An 18,683-nucleotide genomic window follows, 5' to 3' on the forward strand; every position below is an offset into this window, starting at 1 on the left:
AGCAGAAAAGGGACGGCACGGCTGGGAAGGAAGAACAGGGGCATGAGCACGTGACCCGACGCAAACATGGCTGCAAACACATGAAGGTCGCGACCTGTGGAAATGACATTGGGGGAAGTTCGAGTCAACGAGATAGAAAAGCGTTTGGAGAGGCTGACCCGGGCACAGAGACAGAGAAAGGGCATTCCACAAATGCAGCTGCCTGTTCCCTCAGAAGAGAAAAACATCAGCCCAAAGTAAAAATAATTACATTTAATGCAAAATTATCCTGAAATAAATCTTTTAATCTGCTGTTAAAAATCCACACAGTGTCTTGGGGGGCGGGGTGGCAGGGAAAGGTCCTAATGATCCACACCTAGAATATTCTGAAATTACAGAGGTTCCAAGATAAAGATACAATCTTCCGGGCTCACAGCAGAAAAGATGTCCAACCAGAAGGAGTAAAGCCACGTGCGTGAAGGGAAGGGCGGCAGCCTCAGCTGCTGTGGCTGTGCCGCGTCCCAGGAGACGTGAAGGACACGCCACAGGGTCCCAGGAAGGGCGGGGCATTCTGGGAGTTTTACTCCCAGGATTGTTGTGTTTGGCAACGAACACTCCTACGTACGCAAGCACATGTGAAGTACGGCACCTGTGAGCCCTTGGAAAATAGAAAAAACATCATGTTGAAATTTTCCCAACAAGGAAATAGATGAAATAATGAAAAAAAAAAGCTACAATGAACGGTGACTATGTTTAAAAATAGGAAAGAGACTGAACTACTGTGGCAAGTGTTTCCAGAAGAGAAACACTTTTTTCTATCAGCACCATCAGTGCAAAAGTCTGACAATCGGGTCTGGGAAGAATGGTGTGGGCAGAGGACGCCACACCGAGTCCTCATTGTGTGCGGCACAGAGTCGACAGGCAGTTAAAACTAAAAAAAAGAAAAAAAAAGATGCCCCTGGGCGCACCCAGGGCCCAAGCACAGTGCAGAGGGCATCCAGGTGAGGGCAGCTGGGCATGGGCGTCGAGGCCCGAGCGGGGTGAGCAGGGTCCCCCGCGGACCGGGTCTCCCCTCGCCATGTCCTGCACCGTCACTTCTGGCCCGGGCTCCTGCTGTTTCACTGGCCTGGTCGCCTGTCCCTTTGCTCTAGTGGCCTCTTGTTTTGGTCTGGAAGCTGCCAGATGTTCAAGTTCAGGAGGGAACTTGAGAGGAAGAATTCGTGCATCGTTTTGTCTTCATGAAGCAGCTCCTGCTGGCGCCCTCCCTCCTCCCCAATTACCCACCAGCAAAAGCTTCCATCTGACCACGGGAGCAACCCCAGTCCCGCTCCTGAGAGGGTAAGGACCCGCCTCCAGGCTCGTCCCTCCCGGCCTCCCTGGGTTCAAGGCTGCCTTGGCTCCAGAGACTGTCTAACGGACCACACCTCAGTCCGCAAAATACGTGGGTATCCGCATGACCCCAAAACAACACGGGCAGCCACGTGGAACATATCAAAACAAGAACGTTTACGGATGTTGACAAGAAGGGTTGCGGAGACCAAATGAGGATGTGAAATCAGTTTCAAGATCGCGCGTGCACGTCCGGGAGATGACAGGCGGAGTGGGCGCCAGAGCGTCCTGCCTCACAAGACGCAAAAAGCAGCAGGAGAAGAACTCCAGAGTCTTCTGTTCACCGAGCATTCAGACCCTCAGTGCTGGTGGGCACGTCATCGGTGTCTGGTTCCGTTTTTCTACTCCCGGGTCAAGAATTGTGACCCCAAGTGGGCAAGAGCCCTGAACCCCGTCCGAACGAGAGTCAGTTCTATGCCAGCAGGGGCTCTCGGGGCTGAGATCAGACCCGGTACTCAAGGCCTTGGGCCCCGGGGATGGCCCCTTGTTCTGCTGATCTCTTTGTCCCTCCTGCTGCGCTGTGGCCTCAGCAAGAAGGAAGGACCTGGGAGTGGAGAAGGGGACCCCAGAGCCAGGCCCACAGGCCCAGCATCACAGCCCTGGGTGCCCAGGGACTGGGTCCTGTGTCCTGAGACAGGGCCACACTGTCTCTAGAAGCACCGGCCCTGCTGACCACAATCATTTCATAACAAAAGTGCTTTTCCTTCCCCTTGAGGCTCTTTCGTTCACACAAGACGTCAATGGCCATGCGGGCTACTGGTTCTCAGAACGGGGCGGCCCGCCCCCCGCAGGGCCCCGCTGAGACCGGTTCACCCAGAGCACGGCCCCCAGCATGCTCAGGAACACCGGCAGCTTCAGGAAGACCAGGAGCAGGAAGTGGACGCTGCTGAGCAGGGACCTGCGGGGACACAGGGACAGAAGTGAGCTGCCTCCCCGACCCCTATTCCCAGCTCACCTCTCCCGGGCTGTGGGTTCCAATAACCCACGTGAGGGCAGGCCTGGGGCCCCAGGGACACTGGCCCCCACCTCCCCCGACTCTCTTCCCTCATCCTTACTGTGCTCGCCCTTGGGTGTTCTACTGGGGGGGGGGAGAATTCGGGGGGGGTGCCTTATATGAGGAGGAGGAAATTAGGACACAGACTCTCACAGGGGAAACCCTGGGAAGACACGGGGAAAAGACGGCCGTCCCCAAGCCCAGGAGAGAGGCCTCGGGAGAAGCCAGCCCTGGGACCCAGGGATGCGGACGTCTGGCCCCTGAATCGTCACAGAGATGGTCAGCTGTTCACGCCGCCCAGCCTGGGGGGCTGCGTCACGGCGCCCGAGCTGACTGATGCAGGAGCATCTCTCACTTATCACTGTTCCCTGAACTTTACACAGCATACTCATCTATCAATTAACTAGTTAACTCTGTCACACGATAATTATCTCTCCATTGTAAGTGCCTGGAGGGCAGACCCCTGATCATGTTCTTCATCCCCCACCCCCTGTGTTCCCTAAATCAGTGACAGACACGGGGGTGCTCCACAGTTACTCGCTCTGGAAATGAATGAGTGACCCATGCAACGCTGATCTTACACCTGATTTTGATTCATGAAATTAAAAAACTTCTAGCCTTTATGTATTAAAACCAGGCCAAGGGAAAGCAACTGTCAACACAGAGGGCAAAGGGGAAAGGGGACAAGGGGCCCCGGGGTGGGGGGACGGGGCGGGAAGGCCCGGCAGCAGGAGGGCGCGGCAGGGGCAGACACTAAGCCCAGAGGCCGAGGGGAGGGGGAGGGGCGGCTCAGCGACCAGAAAGGCCCTGAGCTGCGGGGAGGCAGCAGCCAGGCTCAGGGTCTCCCTCTGTGGAAGGGGAACAGGGGTATCTGCCCTTCCTCCTCAGGAGGGGTCATCAGCGGGTCAAAGCATGAACAGGACAAAGGACAGGAAAGTCCTGTGAGAGCTGGACTTACCTGCCTTCGGGGTGCAGGCTGCTCATATTGCGGGAGCTTGTAGGGACCTCTGTGGCGACCGGTGCTGTGAACGTGGTGGGGGTGGGGATGGTGGTCGACACTGTAGTTGTTGCTTGGCACAAAGAACATATTACACTCCACCCTGCCTGCCCCCTCCCCCAGCCCTGCCTGCCCCCTCCCTCAGGCCTGCACGTGGCTCAGGAGCCTGGAGCGGGGCCATGGGAGGGGCTTGGAGTCTGGACCCCTCCTACCCCCTCGGCCTCTGGCAGACTCAGGGCCTCAGAAGGTGCTGAGTCTGGGCGCTGGTCCGAGAGGGACATGGAGTCAGCCTGGAAGGGGGAGGGGGCCCAGGACTGCCTCAGGTCAAGGGCAGGTGGAGTTCAGCTGGAGGCTGAACACTCCCTGTTATGACAGGGCCTCTGCCGACGCCTCCCCCGTCTACTCTATCCAGCGAGGACGCGAGCAGAAGGGGGCCGCCTGGTGGCTCCCACTCCCGTGGTCTGGGACACCCAAGGTCGGCACCAGCCCTTAAGGGAATCCCCATGTTCAGGATGTGCCTCTACATCGCACACGTTATTAAGATTCTACAACTAAAATAGTTCCTGCTTGGACACTCGGTCAGGAATCCATAGGACAATGACTGTGCTACACTCTGCAATTGTTAACAGTCCCCCAGGTCCAGTGTGGCGGGGACTCTGTGGAGTGTGTCCCCTGACCCCCCTGCCCCCGGCATATGCCCGGTGAGCTGGCGCCAGCTGTCCGAGGGTCAGCAGAAGCAGAGCCCATCAGATGAGCTTGTTCAAAGCCCGGTGCTCCCAGTGCCGCCGACTGCACTGAGAGGCCTGAGGAAGGCACCGTGTATAAGCCCAGGGGCACACACAGCTCAGGCTGGGATGTCAGGCTCCCAGAATGCAACGGTTTGACTGTGGAGGCCTCTCCAGACCTCAGGCAGTGGGGACAGCACCCCAACTGTGGAACCAGGGAAGGGATCAGCACCTATGAGTCCCAGCTCCAAACTCGACAAACCACAGGGACACATGGACACCAGGGGTCGCAGGACAGCACTGGAAGAAAATGGGATCTCTGGGTCCCACCAAGGAGGGTTCCTGTGGTCCCCAGGCTGCACCGGGGGCCGTCACCGTGATCTCTCTGGCAAACAGGTCAGGCCCGGAACTGGGTGGAGAAACTCAGTTGCCCAGAGAGGCCTGGCCCTGTCCCGGAGGAGCCCCCGGAGCCGGAGAGTGGCTAACAGAAGCCCTGCCCCTCCGAGCCCACATGAGCTGTGGGCCCATGAGCCCTCAGGACTCAACCACCCTCTGGGACAGTTCCCTCTGAGTGAGCACAGTCCCTGGACAGGGACCTCAGGGACCAGGACACAGCAGGCCCTGAAGTCACACAGCCACACACACACTCTCTCTTACCTGGGCCAACGGCCACTTTAACTGGGGCGCCAGGGTCAGCTCCAGTTCTCTCAATCCCACACCAGTAAGTGTCTGCATCCTCCCGCCTCAGCTTCTCCATGGTCACGGTGAACATGCGGCTGGTCTGATTGTCCCTGATGGACAAATGGTCCTTCTTCACCTCCTGCTCTGATCCCGTGGTTCTAACAAGGATCCTGCAGATCCTGAAATCAGCTCCACGACACCAGTACTTCACGTGCGTCTCCCACCCTGGGTCATAGCGACACTGCACGGTCATCGAGCCCTGCTCAGGGCCTCTTGCTTCTCCTGGACCCGTGATGACAGCTGGTGAGCCTGGAAAACACAAACCCATGTGCCTGTCACCTCTGCCCCGACCCCCACACTGAGGACAGATCCTCAGCCTCCTGCACGGTGACAGCTCCAGTAAGTCCACGTGCCCCGTGAGTGGCATAGAGTCCAGGGAAGAATCGCCTTCCTCAAGACAGACCTTTGTCCTTCAAACTTCCACTGCACCACAGCTGCCTCCAAAATCCCCAAAGAGCACAGCCCCAGATCTCAGAGACACCATGTGGACACTGAGCAGTAACAGCTTCTGACAATTCACCCCTCCCCCTCCCTGTGGCCAAGAAATCTCCATGTCTCCTCTGTTGGGAACCGCCCTGACTGGTATCAGAAGCTGAAACCCCCGCCTAGCTAAAGCTAAGGGAACGCCCTTGGAACTGTAAGCCAGCAAGGAGACAAAAGCTTATCTCCCTGGCAGGAATGCTGCTTCTGCTGCTTTATTCATAACTGAACCCCAAAAAGCTTGGTCGGTTAGCCAAAGACGGGTAAGATTCCCCACAGGGGGAACGACCTAAGACAGGCACGATCACTTTTGGGAGGCCCCCCAAAAGAAGGACTTGGGGGGCTGCAGCAAAAGGGGGTGATGGACCCTCGCTCCTCGGCTTTGACATAGCCTGAGTTCTCAGCGTCTGGGAGAAAATCTCCTTATCTCTTGATTGCCTTAGTTCCCGTGCTCCACCTAACCCTGAAACAATGACAGGGTGGTGCAGCTCTGTACTGAGAAGTGCGGATTCCCCGGGTGATCAGGCCTAAGAAAGAACATGTAAATTACTGTGAAACCTTCTTTGTTTAGAATGCTCTCAGTTGAATGAGAAGGGTCTTAGGAGGAAGTTAGTTTGTTCCTCAGTCTTACAGCTCTTTGACCCCCCAACTCAATAGACGGGCAGAGTTCTTTGTTTTCTATAGTTCCTTACTTTCCCCCTAATGAGTACTGTACTTTACCTGAATTATTATGCAAAATGAGCCCAATAAAAGCAGGTATGGACGGTAAATCAGCGCGCTCCCCACTAGGGGGGGTGGCCATTTCGTCCCTACTTCCCCACAGAAACTAGTTTGTCTCTGTGCATGTTTTTTCTCGCGTGTTTATCGTCGAGCCATCCACAGCGTTCCGTGGTCACTGCTGGCCGGTGACCCACGCGCAACACTCCTCAGTGTCCCTTGGCGCCCACGTCTGTGTTAAACTGGTCTCCTGGGGAGGAAGCAGCAGAGGACCCTTCTCCACAGGAGGGCGGTCGTGCCTGACTGTGCCCGTGACCTCGGAGGCCCGGCTGGGGCACCTGCCGCACCTGGCTGTGCAGAGGATGGCCCAGGCGGTGCTGATGACCCCGGTGGGTCCATCGTGAGCCCCGCCCCCCTGTGGGAGCACCTTTGTAATCGACCAACGTGGTGACACCAACTGTGAAGCCCATGTCACACGATCCCATTTTCTCCACTGAATAGTCATCAATGTCAGCACAAGATAAAACCACCTGGGCTAGCACCTCTTGTGTCTTCTAAGAATTTTCTTAAGCTTTAATGAACATAATTATGCAAGAGTTAAAACATGAGAAAAGTGACAACCCTTATTGCCTGCTATCTTCAAACAAACAGCCCACACAGGACACCAGCCCGCCTAGTATTTCCCATGTCAGCTTTTCCCTGAAGCACTCAGAGCAAAGGAAATAAATTAAGTAAGACTTCCATCAAAAATTCTTTAAGCTTATGAACCAAAGGCAGACTGGTCAAAAAAAGGACAGACTCTTGTTAATTTATTTGCTGCCAAAGCCCAGTGGGTGGGGATGCTGTAGAATGTGAGGGGGCACCCAAAACAAGCAGAATTATCCCCTGGAGGGTGAGCCTTGGGTGGTACAGGATTCCCCTGCAAGGTGAGTGTTCTAGGAATCCATCTGGATCAGTGTACCAGCTGGCGTTGTCGTGAGAGGCTGCGTTTGGCATTAGGGAATTTTCTTTCAAGACTTTTTCAACGCATTTGCCCATTCTGTGACGGGTGATTTGTGAGCGCACCTGCCCACAGCTCACTGAGCGTTCCGCAGTTTGTGACCACAACGGCATGGCCCCCACGCCCCGCCCTCCCTATTCACCCAGTGTGGCCCTTTGTGATTTCTTTTGTTTTTTCCCCAAATGAAAAAATCCTTTGAGGTAAACGATTTGCCCGTGTGGAAGAGGTGTGACGAGAAAGGGCAGCAACACTGCAAGGCATCAAATCGATGAGTTCAAAATGCTCTGAGCGGGGTGGGGGGGGGGGGAAATGCCCCACGGCTGCATCGCATCTGACCGAGAAGACCGAGAAGGAGACTGAAGTGGGAACGTGTAAGAGTGAATACGCGATATTTTACTAACAAATTCTGGGGATTTTTTCTTTCCCCCTTCACGTATTTGGGATGAAACTGGAAGTACTTGGGGACGACTGAGTTCAACAACTTCAAACACGGTTTTACAAAGCACAGAACGCGGGCAGACACGGAGCACTGCTGAGGTCTGGCAGAGGCAGGTCCCTAAACACTCCGAGACTGAAATCACTGCGTGTGTCTCTGAGCCCAGTTCAGCTGAGGTAGAAGCCAAGAGCTTAAATGTTTGTACATGTTCACAAGTTAAACACACACGTCTTACATGACCAGTGAGCAAAGAAAATGATTAGAATAGAAACGTTTAAATCTCTTGACTAAACAGACAGAGAAAGCACTGCAGATAGAAATTCGGTGCAAAGCTTAAACAGCACAGCAGTCTGTTGCAGACACCAGCCAGCCCCGTCTGCGGACACGCCCCTCCCACGGCAGCAGGGACTCTGCAGATGGAGTGCGTGTAAGGCCTAGAGGCGGGGAGAGTCTCGGGGTGGCCCAGGTGGACCCAGGGGAACCCAGCCTCAAGGCTGAGGTTCCGGTCCCCGGGGCGCTCACCTGGGAAGGTGAGAAGCGGCAGAGCTGGGCAGCCATGTGGCCCTGCCCCCCTGGACCCAGGCCTGTCTGAGCATCAAGTACCAGCTGTCCCCAAGAGCTGACATTGGGCCCAGAACAGGCACCTTCTCACCTCTGGTCTTGCTTCCCTCTGACCACGCTCCATGCGTCTCCCATATCGCACTGATCACACTGACAATGGTCCTGTCTTTGCTCTGTCCCGAGCAGAAGCTCAGGCAGGCAGTGAGCCAGGTGGAGCGACAGCAACAGTCCAGAGAGCCTGTCACCCTGGCTTCACTGCCTGTCCCCTCTGGGTTCTCTGAGCGCTTTAGGGAAGGGGGCTCAGCTCTGGCTACAAGGCACCAGCAGCTGAGGAGGCTCTGAAACAACCCGGGTCCCTGAGCCCCTCCCTCACTGAGAGGCTGTGAGCTGCAGCCCCAGCACCTGAGCTCCTGAAGGTCCCCAGGATTGGACTGGCTCCTGGGTTCCTCCCCCTGTGTGTGGGGGGCAGAGTCAGGGGGAGGGACGCGGTCCCGATAGGGGAGCTTCTGCTCCTTCCCCCCGACAGAGCAGCGGGGACTCAGCAGGCCCTTGGTTTCCTTCCACTCAAGGGGTCTGGATACCGGACTGGACGTGTCCCTTCCCCCAGGACTGACCCTCTCTGGGTCCCGCCCAGTCCCAGTCCTGCCCATTCGTGCAGCCCCGCCCCACTCACCTGGGATGATGAGCAGGAGCAGAGGTGGGAGCAACCACATGGTCCTGGCTGCTCCATTGTCTCCCTGGGGACCTTCAACATGCCTGTGACCTCCAGGAACTTTAATGGAGTCCAGAGACATTCTAGAATCGATTTTGCTAAATCATTGTGGTTTTTTTTTGTCTCTGTCCCCTATTTCCCTTCATTGTTATCTCCAGTTACTTCCTCATGTCATTAAGCAGCAGAGGATTATCTTCCTTGACAAGTGTATGACTGATGTGTCTTCAATGATTTGGGGGAAAGAAAGCATCCAGGCCTGTCCAGGCCTCCGCCTGCCCATGGGAGTGGGAGGAGCTGAGAAGGGGGACCAGCACACGGGGTGGAGGATGGGGGACAGGGCCGCAGGGAGGAGCTCAGAGCTCGGGTCCCAGGGAGCGAGGGAGACGCGCTGGGTGTGCACCTGGGGAGGACGCAGCGCTCAGGGCTGACACCCAGCCTGGCAGCAGGACCAGTCCTGTCCCCAACCTGCCTCCAGGCTGCCCCACTGCAGGGCACAGGGGGTCTCAGACCCCTTCCCACCCTGTCCCCTGGCCCTCCCTCTGGACAGCTTCCTCCCAGTCCTGAGTCACCTGAAGCAGAGACCAGCATGGGGACATGATATGAAAGGAGAAGCAGCCTTTCCCCTCAGCCCCAGTTTGTCCTGGGTGGCTCTCCCCACCTCTCTGCCTGTTTGACAGGCTGTGGGTTCCACTGCGCCAGGGACACTGCTCCTTCTAACCACCTCCCGAGGGACGGTCCCGCACCTAGAGAGCTGCTAAGAGACACCCTGCCCCTCCGAGCCCACGTGAGCAGCAGGGCCCATGAGCCCTCAGGACTCAACCACCCTCTGGGACAGTTCCCTCTGAGTGAGCACAGTCCCTGACAGGGACCTCAGGGACCAGGACACAGCAGGCCCTGAAGCCACACAGCCACACACACACTCTCTCTTACCTGGGCCAACGGTCACTTTAACTGGGGCGCCAGGGTCAGCTCCAGTTCTCTCAATCCCACACCAGTAAGCGTCTGCATCCTCCCGCCTGAGCTTCTCCATGGTCACGGTGAACGTGTGGGTGGTCTGATTGTCCCTGATGGACACACGGTCCTCCTTCACTTCCAGCTCTGATCCCGTGGTTCTAACAAGGACTGTGCAGTTCCTGAAATCAGCTCCACGACACCAGTACTTCACGTAGGGCTCCCGCCCTGGGTCATAGTGACACCACACGGTCAGCCAGCCCCGCTCAGGGCCTCTAGCTTCTCGTGGACCCGTGATGACAGCTGCTGAGCCTGGAAAACACAAACCCATGTTCCTGTCATCTTTTCCACAACCCCATGCCCTGGCAGATCCTCAGCCTCCTGCACAGTGACAGCCCCAGTAAGTCCACGTGCCCCGGTGAGAGGCACAGAGTCCAGGGAGGAATCACCTTCCTCAAGACAGACCTTTGTCCTTCAAACTCCCACTGCGTCACAGCCGCCTCCAAATCCCCTAAGAGCACAGCCCCAGATCTCAGAGACACGATGTGGACACTGAGCAGTAACAGCTTCTGACAATTCACCCCTCCCCCTCCCTGTGGCAAGAAATCTCCATGTCCCCTCAGTGTCCCTTGGCGCCCACGTCTGTGTTAAACTGGTCTCCTGGGGAGGAAGCAGCAGAGGACCCACCTCCCCAGGAGGGCGGTCGTGCCTGACCTGTGCCCGTGACCTCGGAGGTCCGGCTGGGGCACCCGCCGCACCTGGCTGTGCAGAGGATGGCCCAGGTGGTGCTGATGGCCCCGGTGGGTCCATCATGAGCCCCACCCCCCACAGGAGTGCCTTTGTTATTGACCAAAGTGATGACACCAACTGGGAACCCACGTCACACAATCCCATTTTCTCCACTGAATGGTCGTCAACTTCAGTGCAAGATAAAAACACCTGGGCTAGCACCTCTTGTGTCTTCTAAGAATTTTCTTAAACTTAATGAACATAATTCAAGAGTTAGAACAAGAGTTAGAACATGAGCAAACCGACCAGCCTTAATGCCTCCCGTGTTCAAACAAACAGCCCACACGGGACACCAGCCCGCCCAGTGTTTCCCATGTGACCTCTTCCCTGAAGCACTCAGAGCAAAGGAAATAAATTAATGAGATATCCCTAAAAAGTTCTTTACATTTATGAAGCAAGCAGACTGGTTCCCAAAAACGGTAGACTCTGATGATGTATTTGCTGCCAGTGATCAGTAAGCACGAAAGTTGCAGTATCCGATGGAGAACCACAAAAAGCCAAAATTATCTTCCGGTAGGTGGGTCCCCTGTGACTCGGGCTCCTCCACCAGGCGAGCGTGGTGGGCAGCTGTCTGCTCGGCGTCCTGGCTGGGGTTCACGCGAGAGGCTGCGCTCAGCTTCGGTGAATGTTTTTTTTGAAGATGCTCAGCACGTTCGCCCACATCACCACGGGCGATGTCCCAGCGCACTGCCCACACCGCGGGTGTGTTCAGCGGGTGTGAGTGAGAACGGCCTGAAACCTGTGTCTCTCAGGCTCCCTCTGAACCGCATCGCTCCCTGGGTCCCTGGGTGCCCCTTTTCCGTTCGTCTGGATGAAAAAAAGTCCTCAAGGGTCAACATTTTACCGATGTCAAAGAGGTGAAACACAAACCCGCAGAAGCACTAAAGGGCATCAACACTGATGACTTCAAAAATATTCTGAGCCGTGGGAAAAAGGTCTCGACAGGTGCGCTGCATCCGATGGAGAGGACTTGGATGGTGACTGAGGTTGAAACGTGTGAGAATAAATACACAATTTTTATCATTTTTCTTGTTTCCCTCTTGTATGTTTGGGATGAGAGTGGAAGTGCATGGGAGAACTGAGTTAAGCATCATCAGACACTTTTTAAAAATTACTCAGAGAACGCGGGCAGACACGGAGCACTGCCGAGGTCTGGCAGAGGCAGGTCCCTAAACACTCTGAGACTGAAATCACTGAGTGTGTCTCTGAGCCCAGTTCAGCTGAGGTAGGAACCAAGAGCTTAAACGTTTGTACATGTTCACAAGTTAAACACACACGTCTTACATGACCAGTGAGCAAAGAAAATGATTAGAATAGAAACATTTAAATCTTTTAACTAAATAGAGAAAACACTACAAATAAAAATCGGGGGCAGAGCTTAAGCAGCACAGCAGTCTGTTGCAGACACCAGCCAGCCCCCGTACTGCGGACACGCCCCTCCCACGGCAGCAGGGACTCTGCAGATGGAGTGCGTGTAAGGCCGAGAGGCGGGGAGAGTCTCGGGGTGGCCCAGGTGGACCCAGGGGAACCCAGCCCCGAGCGCTGAGGTTCCAGTCCCCGGGGCGCTCACCTGGGAGGGTGGGAAGCAGCAGAGCTGGGCAGCCAGGTGGCCCTGCACCCCTGGACCCGGGCCTCTCTGAGCATCATGCACCAGCTGTGCCCAGGGGCTGACATTGGGCCCAGAACAGGCACCTTCTCACCTCTGGTCTTGCCTCCTCGTGACCCCACTCCATGTGTCTCCGACATCGCACTGACCACACTGATGATGGTCCCGTCTTTGCTCTGTCCCGAGCAGAAGCTCAGGCAGGCAGGTGAGCCAGGTGGAGAGACTGTCCAGAGAGCCTGTCACCCTGGCTTCACTGCCTGTCCTCTGCCAGTATCTGAGAGCTTTAGGGAAGGGGGCTCAGCTCTGGCTACAAGGCACCAGCAGCTGAGGAGGCTCTGAAACAACCCGGGTCCCTGAGCCCCTCCCTCACTGAGAGGGTGTGAGCTGCAGCCCCAGCACCTGAGCTCCTGAAGGTCCCCAGGGTTGGACTGGCTCCTGGGTTCCTCCCCCTGTGTGTGGGGGGCAGAGTCAGGGGGAGGGACGCGGTCCCGACAGGGGAGCTTCTGCTCCTTTCCCCCCGACAGAGCAGCGGGGAGTCAGCAGGCCCTTGGTTTCCTTCCACTCAGAGGGTCTGGATGCTGGACTGGACGTGTCCCTTCCCCCAGGACTGACCCTCTCTGGGTCCCACCCAGCCCCAGTCCTGCCCATTCCTGCAGCCCCGCCCCACTAACCTGGGATGATGAGCAGGAGCAGAGGTGGGAGCAGCCACATGGTCCTGGCTCTGCCTTCTCTCCCTGGGGACCGTCAGACGCCAGTGACCTCCAGGGACTGAACGGAGCCCAGAGGGAAACTGCTTTCGCTTTGTCTAAATCATTGGATTTTGTCTCCCTCCTCTACTTCCCATATTTGTCGTCCTCAGTTGCTTCCTCATTTCATTAGCTGCAGACAGCCAGTGTCCTCCTGGGCAAGTGTAAGCCTGGTGTGTGTCCAAGGGTTTGGTGAAGCAAAGCGTCCAGGCCAGGCCAGGGCTCCGCCTGTCTGTGCCTGCGGGGAGCTAAGAAGTTGGTGCCAGCACACGGGGTGGGACCAGCGTGCATGGGAGCCTGACAGAGGAGCTCAGAGCCCGGGGCCCAGGGAGCGAGGGAGACGCGCTGGGTGTGCGCTCGGGGAGGACGCAGGGCTCAGGGCTGACACCCAGCCTGGCAGTGGGCAGTGACCCATCCCACCTGCCTCCAGGCTGCTCCACTCCAGGGAAGCTCAGCCCCCTCCCACCCTCTCCCCTGTCCCTCCCTCAGGACGGCCTCCTTCCAGCCCCACGTCTGTCTGAAGCAGAGGCCCAGGCGGGGCCAGGAAAAGGAAGGAGAAGCGGCCTTTTTCCTCAGCCCCAGTGTGACCTGGGTGGTTCTCCCCACCCGTCTGCGTGTTTCTCTGGGGCTGGGGCTCTGGGCACACTCACTGCGCCGGGCACACTGCTCCTTCTAACCACCTCCAGAGGGACGGTCCCCCACCTTCCCCCCTTCCTGCAGGAGGCCCCACCCCCTCCTCCTTGTCACCTGCATCCTCCTCCTCCATGTCAGTTTTGCCTCCTTCTTTTTAAAAATAAATGTTTGTGATTTTTTTCAATGTTTGGAGAGTTCTGTGTTTGTAGCCGTTGGAAGAGTTGTGACCCCATGTGGGTGGGAGCCCTGAACCCCATCCAACGCACAGTCAGTCCATGCCGGGCAGAGGTTCTCGGGGTTCACATCAGACCTGGCCCCGAGGCCTTGGGTCCCAGGCACAGGCCCTTGTCCTGCTGATCTCTTTGTCTCTCCTGCTGCGCTGTGGCCTCAGGGAGAAGGAAGGACCTGGGCAGCATAGAAGGGGACCCCAGAGCCAGGCCCACAGGCCCAGCATCATGGCTCTGGGTGCCCAGGGACTGGGTCCTGCAGCCCTGCGTCCCGCGTCCTGGGTCGTAGGTCCTGCATTGCTTCCAGAAGCACCGGCCCTGCTGACCACAGTCATTTCATAACAAAAGTGCTTTTCCTTCCCCTTGAAGCTCTTTTGTTCACACAAGATGTCAACGGCCATGGGGGCTACTGGTTCTCATAATGGGGGGTCCCGCCCCACCCAGGGCCCCGCCGAGGCCGGCTCACCCAGAGCACGGCCCCCAGCATGCTCAGGAACACCGGCAGCTTCAGGAAGACCAGGAGCAGGAAGTGGACGCTGCTGAGCAGGGCCCTGCGGGGACACAGGGACAGGAGTGAGCTGCCTCCCCGGACCCTCTCCCAGCTCTCCTCTCCCGGGCTGTGGGTTCCAATAACCCACGTGAGGGCAGGCCTGGGGCCCCAGGCTGACACTGGCCCCCGCCTCCCCCGACTCTCTTCCCTCATCCCTACTGTGCTCGCCCTTGGTGTTCTACTGGCGGGGAAATGTGGACGGACTTTATAAGAAGAGGACAAGATTAGGACACAGACTCTTCCTGGGAACAGGGACAAGCCAGCTGTCCCCAAGCCGAGGACAGAGGCCTCAGGAGAAGCCAGCCCTCCGACCCAGGGATGCGGACGTCTGGCCCCTGAACCCTCACAGAGATGGTCAGCTGTTCACGCCGCCCAGCCTGGGGCGCTGCGTCACGGCGCCCGAGCTGACTGATGCGGGAGCGTCTCTCATGCATCACTGTTCCCTGAACTTTACACAGCATACTCATCTATCAATTAATTAATTAACTCTGTGTGACATGTTAATTATCTCTCCATTGTAAGTGCCTGGAGGGCAGACCCCTGATCATGTTCTTCATCCTCCATCCTCTGTGTTCCCTAAATCAGTGACAGACACGGGGGTGCTCCAGTTACTCACTCTGGAAATGAATGAGTGACCCATGCAACCCTGATCAAAGACCCTAAGTGGTACTTACACCTGATTTTGATTCATGAAATTAAAAAACTTCTAGCCTTTATGTATTAATACCAGGCCAAGGGAAAGCAACTGTCAACACAGAGGGCAAAGGGGAGAGGGGACAAGGGGCCCTGGGGTGGGGGGACGGGGCGGGAAGGCCAGGCAGCAGGAGGGCGCGGCAGGGGCAGACACGAAGCCCAGAGGCCGAGGCGGGGGGTGGGGAGGAGGGAAGGGGCAGCTCAGCGCCCAGAAAGCCCCTGAGCTTCGGGGCGGGCAGGGCGCTGAGAGGCAGCAGCCAGGCTCGGGGTCTCCCTCTGTGGAAGGGGAACAGGACTATCTGCCCTTCCTCCTCAGGAGGGGTCATCGGTGGGTCAAAGCACGAACAGGACAAGGGACAGGAAAGCCCTGTGAGAGCTGCCAGGTGCTCAGGAGACACAGGGGACAGTCACTGTCACTGCTGTTGCCATAGCAGTCACTGGGGAGACAGGGCTTCCCAGGCCCTCCCTGTGCTCCCAGGGTTTGGGCCAAGAGCCATCCTGGTGTCCCCATGACCCCCGAGTCCCCACACCCAACACGCCCTCTGCCCTGACACCTGCTCGTCCATGTCCCACACTCTCAGCTCCACAGGGACACTCCCCGTCTATGTGACCAGACTCAACACAGTGCTGGTGACACAGGACTTCACTCGGTACAGTGGGACGGATGAATGAGTGAGAACACACCTCCCAATGCCCTCAGCTCCAGGGGGCAGGCCCAGGAGGGGGTCACCACAGACCCTGTGCCCCCCGAGAGCAGGTGGCAGGGGCCCCTGCACCCTGGCTGGGACAGGGGCTACAAACAGTCCCCACATTGGAGGAGTCTGGGACAAGTGGGCCACAGGGAACAGCAGCATCCGAGCTGACTTACCTGCCTTCAGGGTGCAGGCTGCTCGTGTTCCGGGAGCTTGTGGGGACCTCCGTGGTGACCAGCACTGTGAACGTGGTGGTGGACAGGTTATGATCGACACTGTAGTTGTTTCTTGGCACACAGAACAGGTTACACTCCACCCTGCCTGCCCCCTCCCCCAGCCCTGCCTGCCCCCTCCCTCAGGCCTGCACGTGGCTCTCAGCCTGGAGGTGTGGGGGCTGCCCTGGCTCAGAAGCCCGGAGCGGGGCCATGGGAGGGGCCCGGAGTCTGGACCGCTCCTATCCCCTCGGCCTCTGGCAGACTCAGGGCCTCAGAAGGTGCTGAGTCTGGGCGCTGGTCCGAGAGGGACATGGAGTCAGCCTGGAAGGGCAAGGGGCCCAGGACTGCCTCAGGTCAAGGGCAGGTGGAGTTCAGCTGGAGGCTGAACATTCCCTGTTATGACAGGGCCTCTGACGACGCCTCCCCCGTCTACTCTATCCAGCGAGGATGGGAGCAGAAGGGGGCCGCCTGGTGGCTCCCACTCCTGAGATCTGGGACACCCAAGGTCGGCACCAGCCCTTAAGGGAATCCCCATGTTCAGGATGCGCCTCTACATCGCACACGTTATTAAGATTCTACAACTAAAATATTCCTGCTTGGACACTCAGTCAGGAATCCACCAGACAATGAATGTTGCCACCCCCTGCGATTGTTAACAGTCCCCCCCGGGTTGCAGTGTGGTGGGGGCTCTGTGGAGTGTGTCCCCCGGCTGCCCCCAGAAGTGCCGGGTGAGCTGGCGCCAGCTGTCCGAGGGTCAGCAGAAGCAGAGCCCCTCAGATGGGCTTGTTCAAAGCCCGGTGCTCCCAGTGCCGCTGACTGCACTGAGAGGCCTGAGGAAGAGACCGTCCGTAAGCCCAGGGGCACACACAGCTCAGGCTGGGATGTCAGGCTCCCAGAATGCAACGGTTTGACTGAGGAGGCCTCTGCAGACCTCAGGAACTGGGCCATAGGCTGCCAGCTGTGGCACCAGGGATGGGACCAGCACCTATGAGTCCCGGCCAAAAACCGCACTAAAAGTGAGGATACCTGGACACCACAGGTCCCAGCACAGCAGTGGAAGGAACTGAGATCTCTGGGTCCCACCAAGGAGGGTCCCTATGGCCCCCAGGCTGCACCAGGGGCCGTCACCATGGTCTCTCTGGGCAACAGGTCAGGCCCGGAGCTGGGCAGAGAAACTCAGTTGCCCAGAGAGGCCTGGGCCCGTCCTGGAGGAGCCCCCGGAGCCCAAGAGCCGCTAACAGAAGCCCTGCCCCTCTGAGCCCACGTGAGCAGCGGGGCCCGTGAGCCCTCAGGACTCAACCACCCTCTGGGACAGTTCCCTCTGAGTGAGCACAGTCCCTGCCAGGGACCTCAGGGACCAGGACACAGCAGGTCTTGAAGTCACACAGCCACACACACACACACTCTCTTACCTGGGCCAACGGTCACTTTAACTTGGACGTTAGGGTCAGCTACAATTCTCTCAATCCCACACCAGTAAGTGTCTGCATCCTCCCGTGTCAGGTTCTCCATGGTCACGGTGAACACACGGCTGGTCTGATTGTCCCTGATGGACACACGGTCCTCCTTCACCTCCAGCTCTGATCCCGTGGTTCCAACAAGGATCCTGCAGATCCTGAATTCAGCTCCACGACACCAGTACTTCAGGTAGGTCTCCCACCCCGGGTCATAGCGACACTGCACGGTCAGCGAGCCCCGCTCAGGGCCACTCACTTCTCCTGGACCCGTGATGACAGCTGACAGATCTGATGAACCTGGAAACAAACCCATGTGCCTGTCACGTTCCCCACCATCTACCAGAGGGCAGGGCTGCAGCCTCCTGCACAGTGACAGCTCCAGTAAGTGCACGTGCCCGGTGAGAGGCACAGAGTCCAGGGGGGAATCACCTTCCTCAAGAGAGACCCTTGTCGTTCAAATTCCCACTGCATCACAGCCGCCTCCAAAATCACCCAAGAGCACAGCCCCAGATCTCAGAGACATGATGTGGACACTGAGCAGTAACAGCTTCTGACAGTTCACCCCTCCCCCTCCCCGTGGCAAGAAATCTCCATGTCTCCTCAGTGTCCCTTGGTGCTCACATCTGTGTTAAACTGGTCTCCTGGGGAGGAAGCAGCAGAGGACCCACGTCCCCAGGAGGGCGGTCGTGCCTGACCTGTGCCCGTGACCTTGGAGGCCCAGCTGGGGCACCTGCCGCACCTGGCTGTGCAGAGGATGGCCCAGGCAGTGCTGATGACCCCGGTGGGTCCATCGTGAGCCCCGCCCCCCTGTGGGAGCAGCTTTGAAATTCACCAAAGTGGTGACACCAACTGGGGAACCCACGTCACACGATCCCATTTTCTCCATCAAATGGTCATCAAATTCAGTGCAAGACAAAACCACCTGGGCTAGCACCTCTTATGTCTTCTAAGAATTTTTTTAAACTTAATGAAAAGGATCCAAGAAAGAGTTAAAACATGAGCAAACTGACAAGCCTTACTGCCTCCTGTCTTCAAACAAACAGCCTACAAGGACACCAGCCCGCCCAGCATTTTCCATTGGAATCTTTTTCCTGAAGGTACTCAGAGCAAGGGAAATAAATGAATGAGATAGTCATCAAAAATTCTTTAAGATATGAACCCAAGGAGAACTGGTTCACAAAAATGATAGACTTGCATGATTATTTGCTGCCAAAGACCAGTAAGTGTGAATGTTTCTGTTTACCCGTGGGCCCTAAAATAAAGTGGAGTTATCTTGGAGGGCCAATCTTTTGTGGTACAGGCTTGCCCACCAGGGGGTGCTCTAGGAGCCCACCTGGACCAGTGCAGCAGCTGGCGTTGCTATGAGAGGCTGCATTCAGCATCAGTGAATGTT

The 18,683-nt window shown here is 57.3% G+C and overlaps 1 protein-coding gene across 6 annotated transcripts in view; it reads right to left on the reverse strand.

Annotated features, from left to right (window-relative positions):
- Positions 1-273: 273 nt before the first annotated feature.
- Positions 274-18,683, reverse strand: part of CD300LF (CD300 molecule like family member f) — a 125,593-nt gene continuing 107,183 nt past the window's right edge. For 2 of the 6 annotated variants that reach the window (XM_045837244.1, XM_045837246.1), the window contains exons 3-6: positions 9,662-9,994; positions 4,742-5,074; positions 3,321-3,432; positions 274-2,266 (exon numbers count right to left, since the gene is read on the reverse strand). In XM_045837244.1, coding sequence (XP_045693200.1) covers positions 2,122-2,266; positions 3,321-3,432; positions 4,742-5,074; positions 9,662-9,994 — 923 coding nt within the window. In that variant the 3' untranslated portion in view covers positions 274-2,121. Of the gene's footprint in view, positions 2,267-3,320; positions 3,433-4,741; positions 5,075-9,661; positions 9,995-17,245; positions 17,588-18,683 lie in introns of all 6 variants that reach the window. The other 4 variants (XM_045837245.1, XM_045837247.1, XM_045837248.1 and 1 more) reach the window with 4 other exon arrangements.

The sequence above is a fragment of the Phyllostomus hastatus genome, unplaced genomic scaffold (genome assembly GCF_019186645.2).
Source record: "Phyllostomus hastatus isolate PE091 unplaced genomic scaffold, TTU_PhHast_1.1 phas_contig_210, whole genome shotgun sequence".
NCBI classification, from domain to species: domain Eukaryota; kingdom Metazoa; phylum Chordata; class Mammalia; order Chiroptera; family Phyllostomidae; genus Phyllostomus; species Phyllostomus hastatus.